Source organism: Oncorhynchus kisutch, linkage group LG27 (assembly GCF_002021735.2).
Source record: "Oncorhynchus kisutch isolate 150728-3 linkage group LG27, Okis_V2, whole genome shotgun sequence".
NCBI classification, from domain to species: Eukaryota; Metazoa; Chordata; class Actinopteri; order Salmoniformes; family Salmonidae; genus Oncorhynchus; species Oncorhynchus kisutch.
This window is the reverse complement of record NC_034200.2, coordinates 24,483,862-24,498,777: the sequence shown is the minus strand read 5'-3', so window position 1 is coordinate 24,498,777 and position 14,916 is coordinate 24,483,862. Positions and strand designations below refer to the sequence as shown.

Here is a 14,916-nt window from a genome sequence, read left to right as displayed (position 1 = left end):
CCATTGCGAACTAGGTTTCGCAACAGAAAAAAACAACCGCTTCCGTGTTGTTATTCTGGCAAATATCTAGCTTGTAATACGTGAGACAAAGCGCAATTGCTAGCCAGTTAATTTGGAATTTAACCATAATGGTTTTATAAGATCAATACATAGTGTAGTTTTATTCGCCAGAATGTCGTTGCTACAAGGCTCAAAGAAAAAGGACAAGCGTATTTTGTCCGGTACCTGCCCAGACCCGAAATGCCAGGCGAGGCTATTCTTCCCTGCTTACGGCTCGATCAGCATTGAATGCACTGAATGTGGCCAACGCCACGAACAGAATAATCTTTTAAACGTGGAAGAAGTAACTGATCCAGACGTTGTACTGCACAATTTGTTAAGAAATGCCCTACTCGGTGTCACTGGAGCCCCAAAGAAGGGAACCGAGCTGGTGAAAGTGATGGGGCTTTCCAACTACCATTGCAAGCTCCTCTCTCCTATTCTCACAAGGTATGGAATGGATAAGCAGACGGGAAAAGCGAAACTGCTGAGGGAAATGAATCAAGGAGAGATGTTCGACTGCTCACTTCTAGGTGATCGGGCGTTTCTAATCGAACATGAGCATGTATCTACAGTTGGCTATGGTAAGGACAGATCCGGGAGCCTGATATACCTCCATGACACTTTGGAGGAGATTAAGAAAGCTAACAGCAACAAAGAATGCATAATACCTGTTCATGTGGATGGAGATGGACATTGCCTTGTTCATGCTGTGTCCAGGGCCCTGGTAGGCAGAGAACTGTTCTGGCATGCCTTAAGAGAGAATTTGAAACAGAATTTCAAGCAAAATCTGGATCGCTACAAGGCACTCTTTCAGGATTTTATTGATGCAGCTGAATGGGAAGACATCATCAACGAATGTGACCCCCTTTTTATCCCACCGGAGGGTGTGCCACTGGGACTTCGAAACATTCACATATTTGGCTTGGCTAATGTGCTGCACCGCCCCATAATCTTGTTAGATTCACTGAGTGGAATGAGGAGCTCTGGGGATTACTCTGCAACTTTTCTCCCTGGGCTTGTACCGGAAGAGCAGTGCAAGGGAAAAGATGGGAAGTTCAACAAGCCTATATGTATCGCCTGGAGTAGCTCTGGGCGTAACCACTACATCCCTCTTGTCGGAATAAAAAACACCCTCCTCCCCAAGCTGCCGCCCAGGCTTCTCCCCAAAGCTTGGGGGGTTCCACAGGAGCTCATCAAGAAGTACATTAATTTGGAACAAGACGGGAGCTGCGTCATCGCGGGAGACCGGAGCTTACAAGACAAGTATGTGATGAGACTGGTCAATGCCATGGAGGAGATCTTCATGGAGAAGCATGGAATCCACCCCTCCCTGGTGGCGGACGTGCATCAGTACGTTTACAGACGGACCGGTATGATCGGCGTCCAACCCGAAGAGGTGACGGAGGCTGCCAGGAAATCAGTCATGGAAAACCGGCTTCATCGCTGTCTGATCTGCAATGCACTCTCTGAGCTTCATGTTCTACCTGAGTGGCTGGCTCCAGGTGGTAAGCTCTACAACCTGGCTAAATCCACCCACGGGCAGCTCAGACCCGACAAGAACTACAGCTTTCCGTTGAACAATGTGGTCTGCTCTTACGACCCAGAGAAAGACATCCTCATTCCTGACTACAAACTAAGCACCTTGAACACCTGCAACTGGTGCCACGGCACCTCAGTGCGCCACATCCATGGCAATGGCTCTGTGGTGTACTTAGATGGAGACAGAACCAACACCCGCTCCCAGGGGGGAAAGTGCGGCTGCGGCTTCAAGCACTACTGGGAAGGAAAGGAGTATGACAATCTGCCAGAGGCTTTCCCCATCACTCTGGAGTGGGGTGGGCGTGTCGTGCGGGAGACAGTGTACTGGTTCCAGTATGAGGTTGAGGTGACCCTGAACAGCAACGTCTATGATGTTGCCATGAAACTGGTTACCAAGCATTTCCCTGGGGAGTTTGGGAGTGAGCTCCTAGTGCAGAAAGTGGTGAACACCATTTTGCATCACACTGCCAAGAAGAACCCAGATGAGTATAACCCAGTCTCCATTGACGGTGCGCATGCTCAGAGACTCACAGACGTGGTGGAAATCCAGCAGGCCGTTGACACACAGCCACCGACTAAGATCATACTAACTGGGCAGAAATCAAAGACCATTCACAAAGAGGAGCTAACCATGAGTAAAGCAGAGCGGAGCCTTCAGCAGAGCATCAGCGAACAGGCCCTAGTGACCCAGAAAAGGAGGACAGATCGACTGAAGCAGGAGCAGAAGGGAGTCCAGGGACATGGGCGGCCGTCCTCTCCGAGTGCTACTCAGGAACCTTCCTCATCCGCTCCAGCCACGCCCACCAAATCTTCCTTCTCTCCCACTTCCAGCAAGGAGAAGAAGATCCGTGTCACCACTAGCGACGGGCGGCAGGCCATGCTCACTCTACAGGCTCAAACTACCTTTTCTGAGCTCCAGAGGAGCATTGCGAACGAGTTCATTGTGTCTCCAGCCCAGCAATGTATTCGACATGGGTTTCCCCCCAAAGAACTTTTATCTCCCAAGGATGGAGAGGAGAATGAGCCTGTGGCTCTCCAACATGGGGACAGGGTGACTGTGGAGATCCTGAGAGGTCCAGAGGATCACAAGGTTTCCACCCCAAGTGCTTCCAGTTCCCATTCATCCCTGCATTCCCTCCACTCTGTGAAGAGTGATGATACAGTGACTTCCAGCAGAATGAATACTAGCAGAGAGCTGCAGGAGAACATTGACCTTGAGATGTCCTCCCTCTGTCTCCTAGCAACCTTAATGGGTAAGCAAGGGGAAGGGTGGGAAAATAGTTTCTTATCCAAATCTATAGGAATCTTTACTTTTATATAATTATTTACTGTTAAAAAAAGACAAATCTAGCAACACGTGACATACCTGTTTGAGTTATGCAGAAAACTGCTGTGATGTCATTACAAAAAGTAAAAAATGACTTGCTGTAGAGGGAGAACCAGTTTGTTGATAAACCTTTAAGACTATAGTACCAGGCATGCCTTAGATCATCCCTTCAGTAAATATAAGGCTAGAAACAGAATGTGATGGGTGTGAGAGGCTAGTAACTGATAGGCCTATAGGCTTTACAGACGGTAGCTTTACACAGCATACGGGCATGCTGTTCTTGGATTGGTTACAAGAAGCAGGATGAATGATAGTGCTACAGGTATTGAGTGACTGGTGGGCTTACCAGGGATGGATCAAGGCCTAATCTTTGGGGATAATGACTTTTTTCCACTTGAAATAATTATAATCTATTCAAGTGCTTTTTCTGTACATCAGCGACGTGGCTTTTGGAATTCATTGAAACGCATGCAGCAACAATCTCAGAGAGGAGAGTGCAGACTGTATGAAAGTGCTGATGTGGTCATCTCCACTCCTTCACCTAACAACAGAGTCTGAGTTCCAGTCTCTGGACACTCTTCAGCCTTCACTGTCTTACTAGCATATTGCAATGCAATCTTATCTGGACTGTAATATTAGGACCAGTAATACTAGGGCCAGTAATGTAAGTTGGAATAGAGCCTTGGTAATTGCAAAGGGTTGCAAGGCAAATGACAAGGCAACCTATTTTTACTACAGAATTAGGATTTTTATCTGATGAAAACCACATGATAGCATGTATTCTATTAATTTCTATTCTATTTCACATGCTAATTGCAGTATTTTTCATTCCTACGCAGGAGAAGATGTCTGGTCATATGCAAAAAAACTGCCTCACTTATTCCAGCAAGGTGGAGTTTTCTTCAACATTGTGAAGAAAGATATGGGTAGGTAAACATGTTTTCTGTTATTTTGCTCTTTGCATTTTGTGCTCTTTGCATTTTGCATAACTTAAATGACTACAGTATATATTTTTTATATTCAACATTTGCATGTGATATGTACTGATCTGTGTTTATGACTACCTATAATGGCTCTTGTCTCGTCTGCAGGCCTGATGGATGGCAAGCACTGCACCCTCCCACACTTGACTGGAAAGACGTTTGTGTACAACGCAGCAGAGGAGTGTCTGGAGCTGTGTGTGGATGCAGCGGGACACTTCCCCGTGGGCCCTGACGTGGAGGACCTTGTCAAGGAGGCCCTGGTGCAGCTCCGCTCTGAGGCTGCCTCCAGGAGTCGGGAGGGAAGCCCCTCTCACAGCCTGCTGAGGCTCGGAAGTGGAGGTGTGGTGCGCAAGAAGGAGCAGCTCCAGAGTGTCAACGCCTTCCAAGGTAAGGGCCACTCCCTGGGCAGCGCCCCAGGCGGCTCTCCCCCTGAACACAAGCCCATCACCCGCCAGCACAGCAGCGGGGTGGACCTGAGCGCCAGCGTCTCAAAGGGACCTGACCTCTCTGACATCTCAGAAGATGCAACCAAGGAGCTGGTGCGCATGGCTCCTGGTTTCGTCACCATGAAAGACAGCCGACACCTAGACCCTAGTATGATCGAAGAACAGAGGAAAAAACTACAGGAGATGGTCTCATCCATCCAAGCCTCCATGGACAGGCACCTGAGGGAGCAGAGCAATGCAGGGGCAGGCACTGGGGGCCCTGCAGAGAGGACAAGTGGGGCTAAGATGAGTCCTTCCCAATCTACCCCAGGGGTAGGTGAACAGGAAGCCTCTTCTATGGACGTATCTACTGCTGGTGCTCATGGCACACCAGTGAAGGCAGGGAACAAGCCTGATGGAAAGGATGCAGGGTCAGAGGAGCTGGAGGAAATGGATAGCCAGGATGCAGAGCATACCAACGCCCTGGAGCCGATGGATCATTCCTGATGGGAAAAAGGCCCAGCCCTATAGTTTTCTCAGTCATGATCAGTCACACCTCTGTCTGGTTGACATTTAGTATGTGAATGCTTCAGGTTGTATCAAAGCTTTGGTATTCATTGTGTTTTGTTGTCTTTACTGCATGATTGCCAGAGGTTGACCGTTACTGCCTTTGGTGACAGACTAATGTTATTATACAGAAACATGCACCAAGCTCCAAGGAGCGAAGCTGGTTCTCATGCTTGAAATGCATTCCTGTAGATGCCCCCCATGTCTTAAGACAAGAGGTAGTAGAACAGCTTGAGCTGATGAGATCCCATCCCATGCCAGTATTGTAATGTCCGCAAACATCTGCTTCAGCAAAGTGCACACTGTAAATGTAACGAGTACCATCATCACATTTTCTGATTTACCAAAATATTTGCTATAAACAACAGTAACATTTTCCAAATGTAGTTGTTTTTTTTCTTGAACTTTGCTCTCCATGTGAATGTTTACTGTCTTAATTCCTGAAGGAAGGAGTCACATGCCCTTATGATAAGCATATGCATCGACTGATGTTTGTTGTCGGAAAACCCTGTGATCTTTTTTAGTTTGTATTTGGGCCATTTTATAAGAATTGAAAGATTCTGTTTAAAATGATCATTTAAATGTGAGTGCCATTTGAAAGAAAGTGTAGCACTGTTCTGAATATAACCAATTGATTGGTGGAATTTAGAGATTGACATTGAAGTGTGCACTGATTGGGGAAAATGCCTGTTGATTCTTTTGGGTTCAAGGCTACTTACTGATGTTTGAAGAGTAATTTATGTTACTTTTGAGATTTCTCATAAAACCCAAACGAGCGGCCCAAGTTAAGTGTGCTGCGCAAATGCTGAACTACTTGATGTGGTGCTGTGGCATAACATACTACACACACCTGGGAGTATATTCCATTACTTGTATGCAACTTCCTTTAGTGAAAGATGGAATGCAGTGCAGGATTATTATTTTTTGAAATACTTTAGAATTGCGTAAGACTTGATTTGTGAATTTTCCAGGTTTACAGATGATCTTTTTAGGAATGATAAATCAATTCAAGAATAGCAGATAATTATTTTTCCATGATCTGCCTGCAGTTTTTGTTGTTTTGTAAACATGCAATGCTGGCATTTTATTATTCAATCTAATACATTTATGTTTGCACTTGAATGTTGTTATGCAGGGGTGTGTTGAACCCTGTAGGCTCCCTTTAGTGTTCTTACCATTCATTAGGATATAAACTTGGGATGAACCAATCATAGAAATATAGTTATTCATTCTAATTTAATGGAAACCACAATCAGTTGGTATTACTAAGAATTGTTATGTATGTCTAGTTACTTTATGTCTATTCGGCTCTAGAATTTCGACACAACATCCACAATTTGAATTACTCAGAAGAGAACTTGAACAATGGGATATTTTTAAGTGCTGTGAACATTTATGTTGCCGATTGTGACATGAGATGTCTGATCTTTTGGTGCAGAATGTGATGAAATCCTTGAAAGACATTTCATGGAGATTGTACATTTTGATATCTCATAAACAAAGTACTACATCTCTCAGTGGTGTGAAGTATATTTCCAATTGGTTGTTCAGCCAATCCAGTTGATTGTAAACTTATAGACAAACCGTGTAGTACCATGTTGCATTCAGATCAGTTTTGTGGCATTCAATTCCTCTCGCGACATTATAAAATGTAACTTTTGGTTTGTTTGTTGGAATTTCAACCAAAAACCGAGTTGGGGTGTTTTATAGGCCCTCACATTGGAAGGCAGAGGCCTCACTGTTAACTAATTTAAGTGGCCATTGAGATAAAGGCATTATGGGCCACATCGAGTTTACACTTTTGTTGCCAACCCAGATTTTGGAGTATTCCAAATCACCTTGTTCTAGAATGACATGGTAACTTTGGATGCTGCCATTATCAGCTTATGGCCTTATATCCTTGAGTCTTACTGAGTCTTGGCCTGACTTCTGGACAAGGTTTCTTATTATGGCAAAAAGCAGTACCTGCCTAAAAAAAACCATTAATTGCAGGTCATTTTTTAAAGAGCTCCACAGCTTTTCTTTCTAGTGAACAAAATGTCAAACTTAGCACTTTCATAAAAATAGGGAATATTAGAATAAAACATATACTAGATATACTCAAATATAGATATTGTCAGTCCAAGGGAACATTTAAAGGAAATATTAAACTCAGACAACACTGTTTTGACAAACTTGAAGTTTGTTTCTTTGTGACTGCTGTACTAATTATATGTATTGTAAGCCAGTTGTATTATAATAGTATATATTGTAGTATACTTTGATCTGTACAGAAACTCAAGTTCTTTCATTTTTTGTTAACTTTTTTCTTGTTTGCTAATAAAACATTGAAGATACCATGGCTACAACATTGCTGTTTGCATGTGTGATGACTTTTCAAACAATAAAGTAATTTCTTCACAAAGTTGTATTGTGGTCACTAATACTTCCTTAACTACTTGCCTTTGAATTCACTTACAATTATTATTTTTAAATGAATCATGTAGACCCACTTGATCAATAGCATATGTTTGGTCCCATCTTGAAGTTTGCCTCTTATCAAAAGTTTGCTGTCCTATCAAATCAAATTGTATTTGTCACATGCACATGATACAACAGGTGTAAACAGGACAGTGAAATGCTCACTTACAAGCTCTTCCTCAACAAAGCTGTGTTCAATATCAAAGGTAAAGAAATAGAACATTCTAGGTCAGATCAAATTAAAACACAATGTATTCTATATACAAGGCCAGTACCATATCAATGTGCAGGGATATAGTGGTAGTTGAGGTAGATATGTACAAATAACAATAAATAGTAGCAGCAGGGTATGGGGAATGTGTGTGGGCGTCAATATGTGTGTGTGCAGGGTTGTCGGTGTGAGTGTGCATTGTCTGTCTACTTGACGGGTATATCTTCATTTCACCAGGGATGGGTCACTGCATTGTGGCGTACAAACATGAATGTGACAGAATATACAGTATATTAGACTAATGACAGGCAATTATGAATTCAAGGGTCTCTGTTATCTGTCGTCCACCAGATGGTAGCATTGCTTCAACTTTGAAATATCAGAAACTTTCCACGTTCCATCTATCCCATGTCATAATGTAATTGTAAGATTTTTATGAATGACTTGGTGACCAACAGCCCAGTTAAAAATGCAGGTGTTGTCGTGGTCTTTGTAAAATACCTGGCTGGCTGAAAATGATTTTGATATATTTGACAATGGGAAGAGAGTCTGCGTGTGGCTGAGAATCGGTGGTATATACACATTTCTGTCTAGCTACCAGTATCTTTCCTACCATGGAGCTGTCTAAAGGAGATGCGATGTGAGTAGCAAGATGAAGACATTAGCTAGCTGGAAACAGAATACAGAATTGTTTTTGATCATCAGTCATAAACTCAACCTCATGAATAACCCAAAATAATTGTATTCACTCAGCTAGCAAAGTGTATAGTAACTAGTAGTCTTGTTTTAGCTAGATAGCCAGATAGCTACAGTAGATAACTAGTCTAACTTGCTAGTTTATTGCTAACTAGCTACATTTATTGATTACTTCATAGCTAGTTTAACTGATCTCTTATTTCAGAAAAGTACATTTAATCAATATAATACGATGCTTCTTGTACGCTTTCTCCATAAATAAAACAACTTGAACAGGAGACTGTATGGCCAGATGCAGCAGAAGAAGTCGATACTTTTGGTATGTTTGAGGTGTATGTTGTCGCCTGTGAACATTATTATCATCTCCTGGCTTGTAATATTAACCTTATTGGTCTTTCCTTTCTCATGGATGTTGGGGATACCCATGGCTGCATTGAGGTGATGTCCCAAGAAGCCTTTACAGAAAGTCGAGGGAAGAGGTAATACCTGCCCTGACTGAGTTGTCTCAACAGAAGACAGTCAACTCATGTCATTCAGGGCAGATCACCTGTTTTGAGCCACACCTATTTAGCTAAAAAAAAATTATTATTTAGCCTGTTTTGCATGTTATTTTGGCATTAATACGTGTCACATCAGTTTGCAAACAATGTTGAAAAAAAATCGCTTTAAAAAAAATCACTGAGTTAATTAAGCCGCACTTGGTCTCATTTTTGCTTTCTTGAGTAAGGCAGTTCCAAAATGTTTCAGCCTAGCTCAGTGCCTCCTGTGATGGTTGGGCAGCCAGTGGAAAATAAGGAGCGTCGTGGTCGGTAATTTTCTCTAGTTGCACCGTGATTGGCTCAGTGTTCTGTCACTCATGGGGACCCAATGTCACCGCAAAATCTACGGGTAGAGCTAGAAAGTTTAAGCCCCTTGGGTGCTGCAATAGAGTTACATTAGAAGTGCCCATCCAAGAAGGCTCAAGGTCATTGACCACGTTACATCTACAGTAGCTTTGAATGGACTGATCATGTCAACATCATACTTTCAAAATCTTAGCTAGCAAGCTAGCAGTCATCATGAATCAAGTCAACAATCTACTGGCAAATCCTTTTTAATCCTTGTCATATGAAGAGAAATAATGAAGACACATTTTTTAAACTAGGGAAGTCAGTTAAGAACAAATTCTTATTTACAATGACGACCTACACCGGCCAAACCCGGACAACGCTGGGCTAATTGTGCGCCGCCCTATGGGATTTCCAATCACAACTGGTTGTGATACAGCCTGGATTCGAACCAGGGTGTCTATAGTTACAACTCTAGCACTGAGATGTAGTGCCTTAGACCGCTGCGCCACTCATGAGCCAAAAATCCTGAGAATGCCAGACTTTGATGACACCTTCCTGTTCAAGTGAGCACAGCACAACAAGGCGAGTCCAAAAGTGCCCTGTATGCTTTTGCATAAATTAGCTAAGAAAGTAATGCTAAGTGTATGTTGTGTAGTATGCTGTTAGTAACCCATGTGCCTCACCCTAATAATTTGGTCCATTTTCCCCTCATAATTTAGCCTACTGGTATGACTTGGTGGTGCACATGTAGCCTGTAGCCTGTTTTAGAAAATGTAATCATTTAATATTTTAATATTGTCTGCTTATATGCCCCCTTTATTTATCCTACGGTCCTGACATGGTGTACAGGGAGAATACTGTCAGAACGTCCCATGTTCTGAATTCTGTCGCTGTACATTTCAAAAGTGCTGAACAAATAGTTATATTGACTACGTCCGTCCTAGGTCGATCATTAATGTCTGAATCGAAATTACAGATTGCCTCTTATCCGCTCGTCGCCCCCTTATGCCATAGTTTGTACATCTCAATTGCCAATAGAAACCACATTTGTTTAAGCAAGTCAGCCATACCAGCTGTTTCGCTGCCAGACAAGGCTCCGGTGATAGCCAGGTGTAACAGTGGTAAGGGACTGTTGGGACATCATTATGTCATGTTGGGACAGCTTTATGTAGGCCCTAACAGTTTGTCGGCACCGTTTGTCACCCTTATAGTGCAATTAATGTATTGTTTAGTGTTGTGTTGTATAGTGGCTTTGTTGGCGTGCATCAAAAACATTTTCTCCCCATCTTCACTACTACTGCATCAATATGTTTTGACCATGACAATTTACATTCTCGGGATACTCCAAGCAGTTTAGTCATCTCAACTTGCTCAATTTACACATTATTTATTACAAGATTTAGTTGAAGTTTAGGGTTTAGTGAGTGTTTTGTTCCAAATACAATGCTTTTAGTTTTTAGAAATATATAGGGCTAACTTATTCCTTGCCACTCACTCTGAAACTAACTGCAGCTCTTTGTTGAGTGTTGCAGTCATTTCAGTCGCTGTAGTAGCTGACGTGTATAGTGTTGAGTCATCCGCATACATAGACACTCTGGCTTTACTCAAAGTCAGTGGCATGTCGTTAGTAAAAATTGAAAAAAGCAAGGGGCCTAAACAGCTACCCTGGGGAATTCCTGATTCTAACTGGATTATATTTGAGAGGCTTCCATTAAAAAACTCCTTCTGTGTTCTGTTAGACAAGTAAATCCACATTATATCAGGGGGTGTAAAGCCATAACACATCTCAGTGTCAGCATCGATGGCAAAAGGTGCTCAACCCAGAGACGGGGCCATGGACCAAGGAGGAAGATGAGAGGGTGAAGACAGTTTCTATTCTGTGTGTTCTGTCTACCAAATAGGTTCATCACATGCTAAATTCACACGCCGTGTGTAAATGTATCTGTGCACAGGTATGGCCCCAAGCAATGGTCCATCATTACCAAGCATCTGCACGGGCGTATCGGCAAGCAGTGCCGGGAGCGCTGGCACAACCACCTTAACCGGACTCAGGAGGAGGACCAGATCATATACGCTGCTCACAAACGTATCGGGAACCGCTGGACTGAGGAATCTAAGCTGCTGCCTGGCAGGTAATAACACTCTAATAAGTTAGAGCACTGTTATAACAAGCTATAACACTCAGTATACGTCTATTCTCTATATAGTGCACAAATTTGGACCAGAGCCCTATGGGGATCTGGTCAAAAGTAGTGCACAATGTAGGGAACAGGGTGCTATTTTGGACGCAGTCTCTGATATGCAGTCAATCTCATGATTGATAGGCTGTCATTGTAAATAAGAATTTTGATTTGCCTTGTTAAGAAAACATAAAAAAAAAAAGATTGATCAAATATTTTATTTGTCTGAAATGCAGAGATATATAACAAATAACAATCAATATAACTTTAACAATATAGGACATAATATTGTTCTTATTCAATTTCTTTGGTCTGAATCCCCCCATAGGAGAGACAACTCTATTAGAATCACTGGAACTCCACCACGCGTAGGAAGGTGGAGCACGAGGTCTACCTGCAGGATGTCATGACACAGACAAGAGAAAGGCTCCCATCAAGAGAAGGACCAAGTCCTCCTGCTCCTCTAGGGACTCCTGCAGAGCCAGAATCATTATGCCATGATTATCCCCACAAAGGTGATCACTGAGCACCCATCTATGGTTTCTACCAGTCAGCACAATCAACTAGACTGAACAATAGCCAAGTGTTTGAATTGAAAATCACCATTGAAATCAGGATGAAATCAATCCCAAACTGTTTGTTGATTTTATGACACTGTTTTTTTGTGTATGTTTTGGTAGATTTCAGGACATTCCCTTGGCTTGTTGGATGGCCAGTATATGGAAAGTGTTCCTGAAACTGCTTACTTTGTCCCAGTGAGTGTCCCATCTCTGCACTCACTTAGCTTAGCTTAACCATGTTGCAAGTGAACCCCTCCCCTACCACCATCGTACAGTAGCTCCTATGTAATTCAGTAAGAGAGGAATAAGACTTGTAAATGAGAAAATTAGCTGTTTTTCCTTTTCCTGACCAATCTCTCCTGGGCTGCATGTACCCCCAGAGTCATTCACTGACCAATAAAGAGCAGAGAATTAAGGAACTCAAGCAGCTCCTTATGGCAGCTGAGAGCGAAGTCGGGAATCGGGCAGCTTCCTGTGTAAGACAGAAGAACCCTTGTATGTGTAGTCAATAGTGTAGTACGCTCTAGAACACATCCTTATCACCCTTCCCACCGGCTCCTCATCCTCCATCTTACTCACCTCCGGTTAGCTGCCCCTCCTAGCTGCTACCATCCTGTCCTTCCCTGCTTCATACTGTAGTATCTAGCAGTGAGTCATCATTAACAGCTTCTCATAGTAGCAGTGACTGTTCATCATCTGTTTCTGCTCTTGCCAACTCCATTGCTGTCATTGTCAAACCAAACATAATCTCTGTTAACCTAGAGGTAAAATCATGCGTAATTTGGTCAGCTGCGTGATTAATTTCTAAATTAGAAATTGAGCATTCCGGCAAAAATTCGCAACCCTCGCAAAAGGAAACTCTCAGCCAAAGCCCCCCCTTACCATCCGTGTGGGCACACGCACAAAGCACTTGAGGCGAAGCAGTTTAAGCACTGCCTTTGGGCCAATCCTGATCCCATTCAGTCCTGGCAGATTCTTTCGGTCTACTGTACACGCAGAATCTGCCCACGGGAGATTAAGCCAAACATGACCATTTTTGTATTTGTATTTATTATGGATCCCCATTTTCTGCTGTCAAAGCAACAGCTACTCTCTTGGCATGACAGTTGCATGAGGAGTTGGCAAGGGCAGAATCATACTGGCACCCAGGCTAGCTGTTCAAAACACCTGTGAGGCCTCTTTGGATAGAAGTGGACCTCTAATGAAAATCATGTAGATTTTCACTTCTGTACAAAAATGCACAGTTCATGTTAAAGTTTTGGAATGTAACTGAGGCACCTGCTCCTGCTCATGTCTACCCATAGTCTCATTATATTTACATTGGTAAATGTACTTATCCTGTTTAGGGCCAAGAGTTTTTCCCGGGCAGATTATTTCATCTGGGAAACTCCTGGCCCTCACATCCCTACGGCCAAGTGTTCATAGCGACGTTGCTTTTTGATCCTTTGATGTGGGCTCCTATCATTGTGAAGCAGAATTCACCAAGCGTTGGATAGTTCACCCACTAATAGGGAATGTGAGCTGGGATTAGACCGTTGTGAGACTGGTTAGTTTTACCCTTTCTGGTTGTAACCTTCGTCTAGCTCTGGTCCAGGGCATTACGTACGGCTTGCTTACGCTGAGCCTTCAGCATCAGCAAGCTGCATGTAACACCCTGGACCAGAGCTAACCTCTCCCTGACCTCTCGCTTGACACTAACTATAGGACTTGGCAAGAGAGCACAAACAGATCTGGGACCAAGCTAGCTAAAAGTCACTCAGATAAGTCACTCAGCTAAAAGTCACTCAGATAATTTTTACCCAGATGTATAATACTACTAGGCAATCTTACTGTAGGTAGAAATGTCAGATTTCCTACTTCTATTTTTACACAAACAACCACCTGTATTTTTTATTTGTCTGTTTTTGCTTAGAGGTTAATAGGAAAATTACATGACCACATGTAGCCAATGAACCATACTGGTACTTACATACTGGTGTAACGTCTGCTTCCAACTCACACTCTAAAACACATAGATCCCCTGAACGCAGCTCACTCTCCAGATCCCAATCACCTAAATCCTGATCACCTGTTCACACACCTGTATGTCATTTACACACACTATTTAGTTCAGTTCATTGCACCCCATCATTGTGAGGTATTGTTTGTTTTTTGTATACATTCTATTTGGAGCGCTGTTTATTTCTGTTTTAGTCCTCCTGTGTAGCGTAGTTTTTGGCCATCCTCACTAACAATGTTTTTTGCCTACTCCCTGCCTGTACATCAGATTTCCTGTCATCAATCTCTTGCCTGATCTCCCGGACTACGTTATTAGCTTTTTTCCCTGCCTGTACTGTTACCTTTTTCGATTCCCTGTGTACGACCTTCTGCCTGTCCCTGGAACCTGCTACCTGCTTCCCCCTGTGGTCCTTTACTAAATAAACACCTGCTGCGCCCTGCACTTGAAACCAGCACTCTGTTTCCCGTCATACTCATTACAACTGGTACTTACCATACTTACATATTTTTATGTAAAAACCTTATTCTGAATGTGCTCAATTAGCACGTATTATTTAATACGTGTATATGAAGAGAAATTTATAAATTGAAGTCTTGAAGACCATAATAGCAAGAGAAAGTTGGAGGCATTTAATGATTGTTTTCTGCATTGAAGGTGCAAAGAAATTGGAATGGTACCATTTTAATTTATTGTGCAGAAACTTTTGAAGATTTTGTCATCCAAAATAATATTTATATTGGTCATCTGAAGAAACCCCACCTGATATTAATTGTTAACACTTAATCACTGAATCATGTTTGATACTGAATGTATAGTTTTCAAAACGTATATTGAAATTGACTGTTACTACTTTGCACAGACTGTTAAATATTTTCTAATTATTTTCAATTGGACAATAGCTTGTGTATCTATTGTGTCTCCCTAGAGATGAAAATACTGCAACATTCACAGAGCACATTATGTCCCATATTCACTATATGCTCTATATTTTTACGAACACAGTTTACAGCATTCCACCTCAGCTGTCTATACAAAAGCAAATTGCACTTATTGTTTTCAAGATGTCTGTATTTCTTTGGATGGAGCATGCATATTTT

At 42.5% G+C, this 14,916-nt stretch overlaps 2 protein-coding genes across 3 annotated transcripts; both read left to right on the top strand.

The window, feature by feature from the left end:
- On the top strand, positions 1-7,291 carry LOC109871982 (deubiquitinating protein VCIP135). The gene is made up of 3 exons (XM_020463038.2): positions 1-2,834; positions 3,748-3,834; positions 4,000-7,291. Exons 1-3 carry the CDS (start codon positions 173-175, stop codon positions 4,821-4,823), a joined length of 3,573 nt encoding a protein of 1,190 aa, XP_020318627.1. The 5' UTR covers positions 1-172; the 3' UTR covers positions 4,824-7,291.
- Positions 7,292-8,532: 1,241 nt separating this feature from the next.
- LOC109872261 (transcriptional activator Myb-like) lies at positions 8,533-13,376 on the top strand. Of its 2 annotated transcripts, none has more exons than XM_031806376.1 (3): positions 8,533-8,729; positions 11,033-11,212; positions 11,589-13,376. In XM_031806376.1, exons 1-3 carry the CDS (start codon positions 8,572-8,574, stop codon positions 11,668-11,670), a joined length of 420 nt encoding a protein of 139 aa, XP_031662236.1. In that variant the 5' UTR covers positions 8,533-8,571; the 3' UTR covers positions 11,671-13,376. The 2 variants fall into 2 exon arrangements, with proteins under 2 accessions (XP_031662236.1, XP_031662237.1); XM_031806377.1 differs by lacking the exon at positions 8,533-8,729 and adding an exon at positions 10,829-10,939.
- The last annotated feature ends 1,540 nt before the right edge of the window (positions 13,377-14,916 follow it).

Coding starts and splice junctions, on each gene's coding strand:
- LOC109872261 (XM_031806376.1), top strand. CDS start 8,572: ATGTTTGAGGTGTATGTTGTCGCCTGTGAACATTATTATCATCTCCTG. Junction 8,730..11,032: donor ACAGAAAGTCGAGGGAAGAG/GTAATACCTGCC, acceptor ATCTGTGCACAG/GTATGGCCCCAAGCAATGGT. Junction 11,213..11,588: donor TCTAAGCTGCTGCCTGGCAG/GTAATAACACTC, acceptor ATCCCCCCATAG/GAGAGACAACTCTATTAGAA.
- LOC109871982 (XM_020463038.2), top strand. CDS start 173: ATGTCGTTGCTACAAGGCTCAAAGAAAAAGGACAAGCGTATTTTGTCC. Junction 2,835..3,747: donor TCTCCTAGCAACCTTAATGG/GTAAGCAAGGGG, acceptor ATTCCTACGCAG/GAGAAGATGTCTGGTCATAT. Junction 3,835..3,999: donor CATTGTGAAGAAAGATATGG/GTAGGTAAACAT, acceptor TCTCGTCTGCAG/GCCTGATGGATGGCAAGCAC.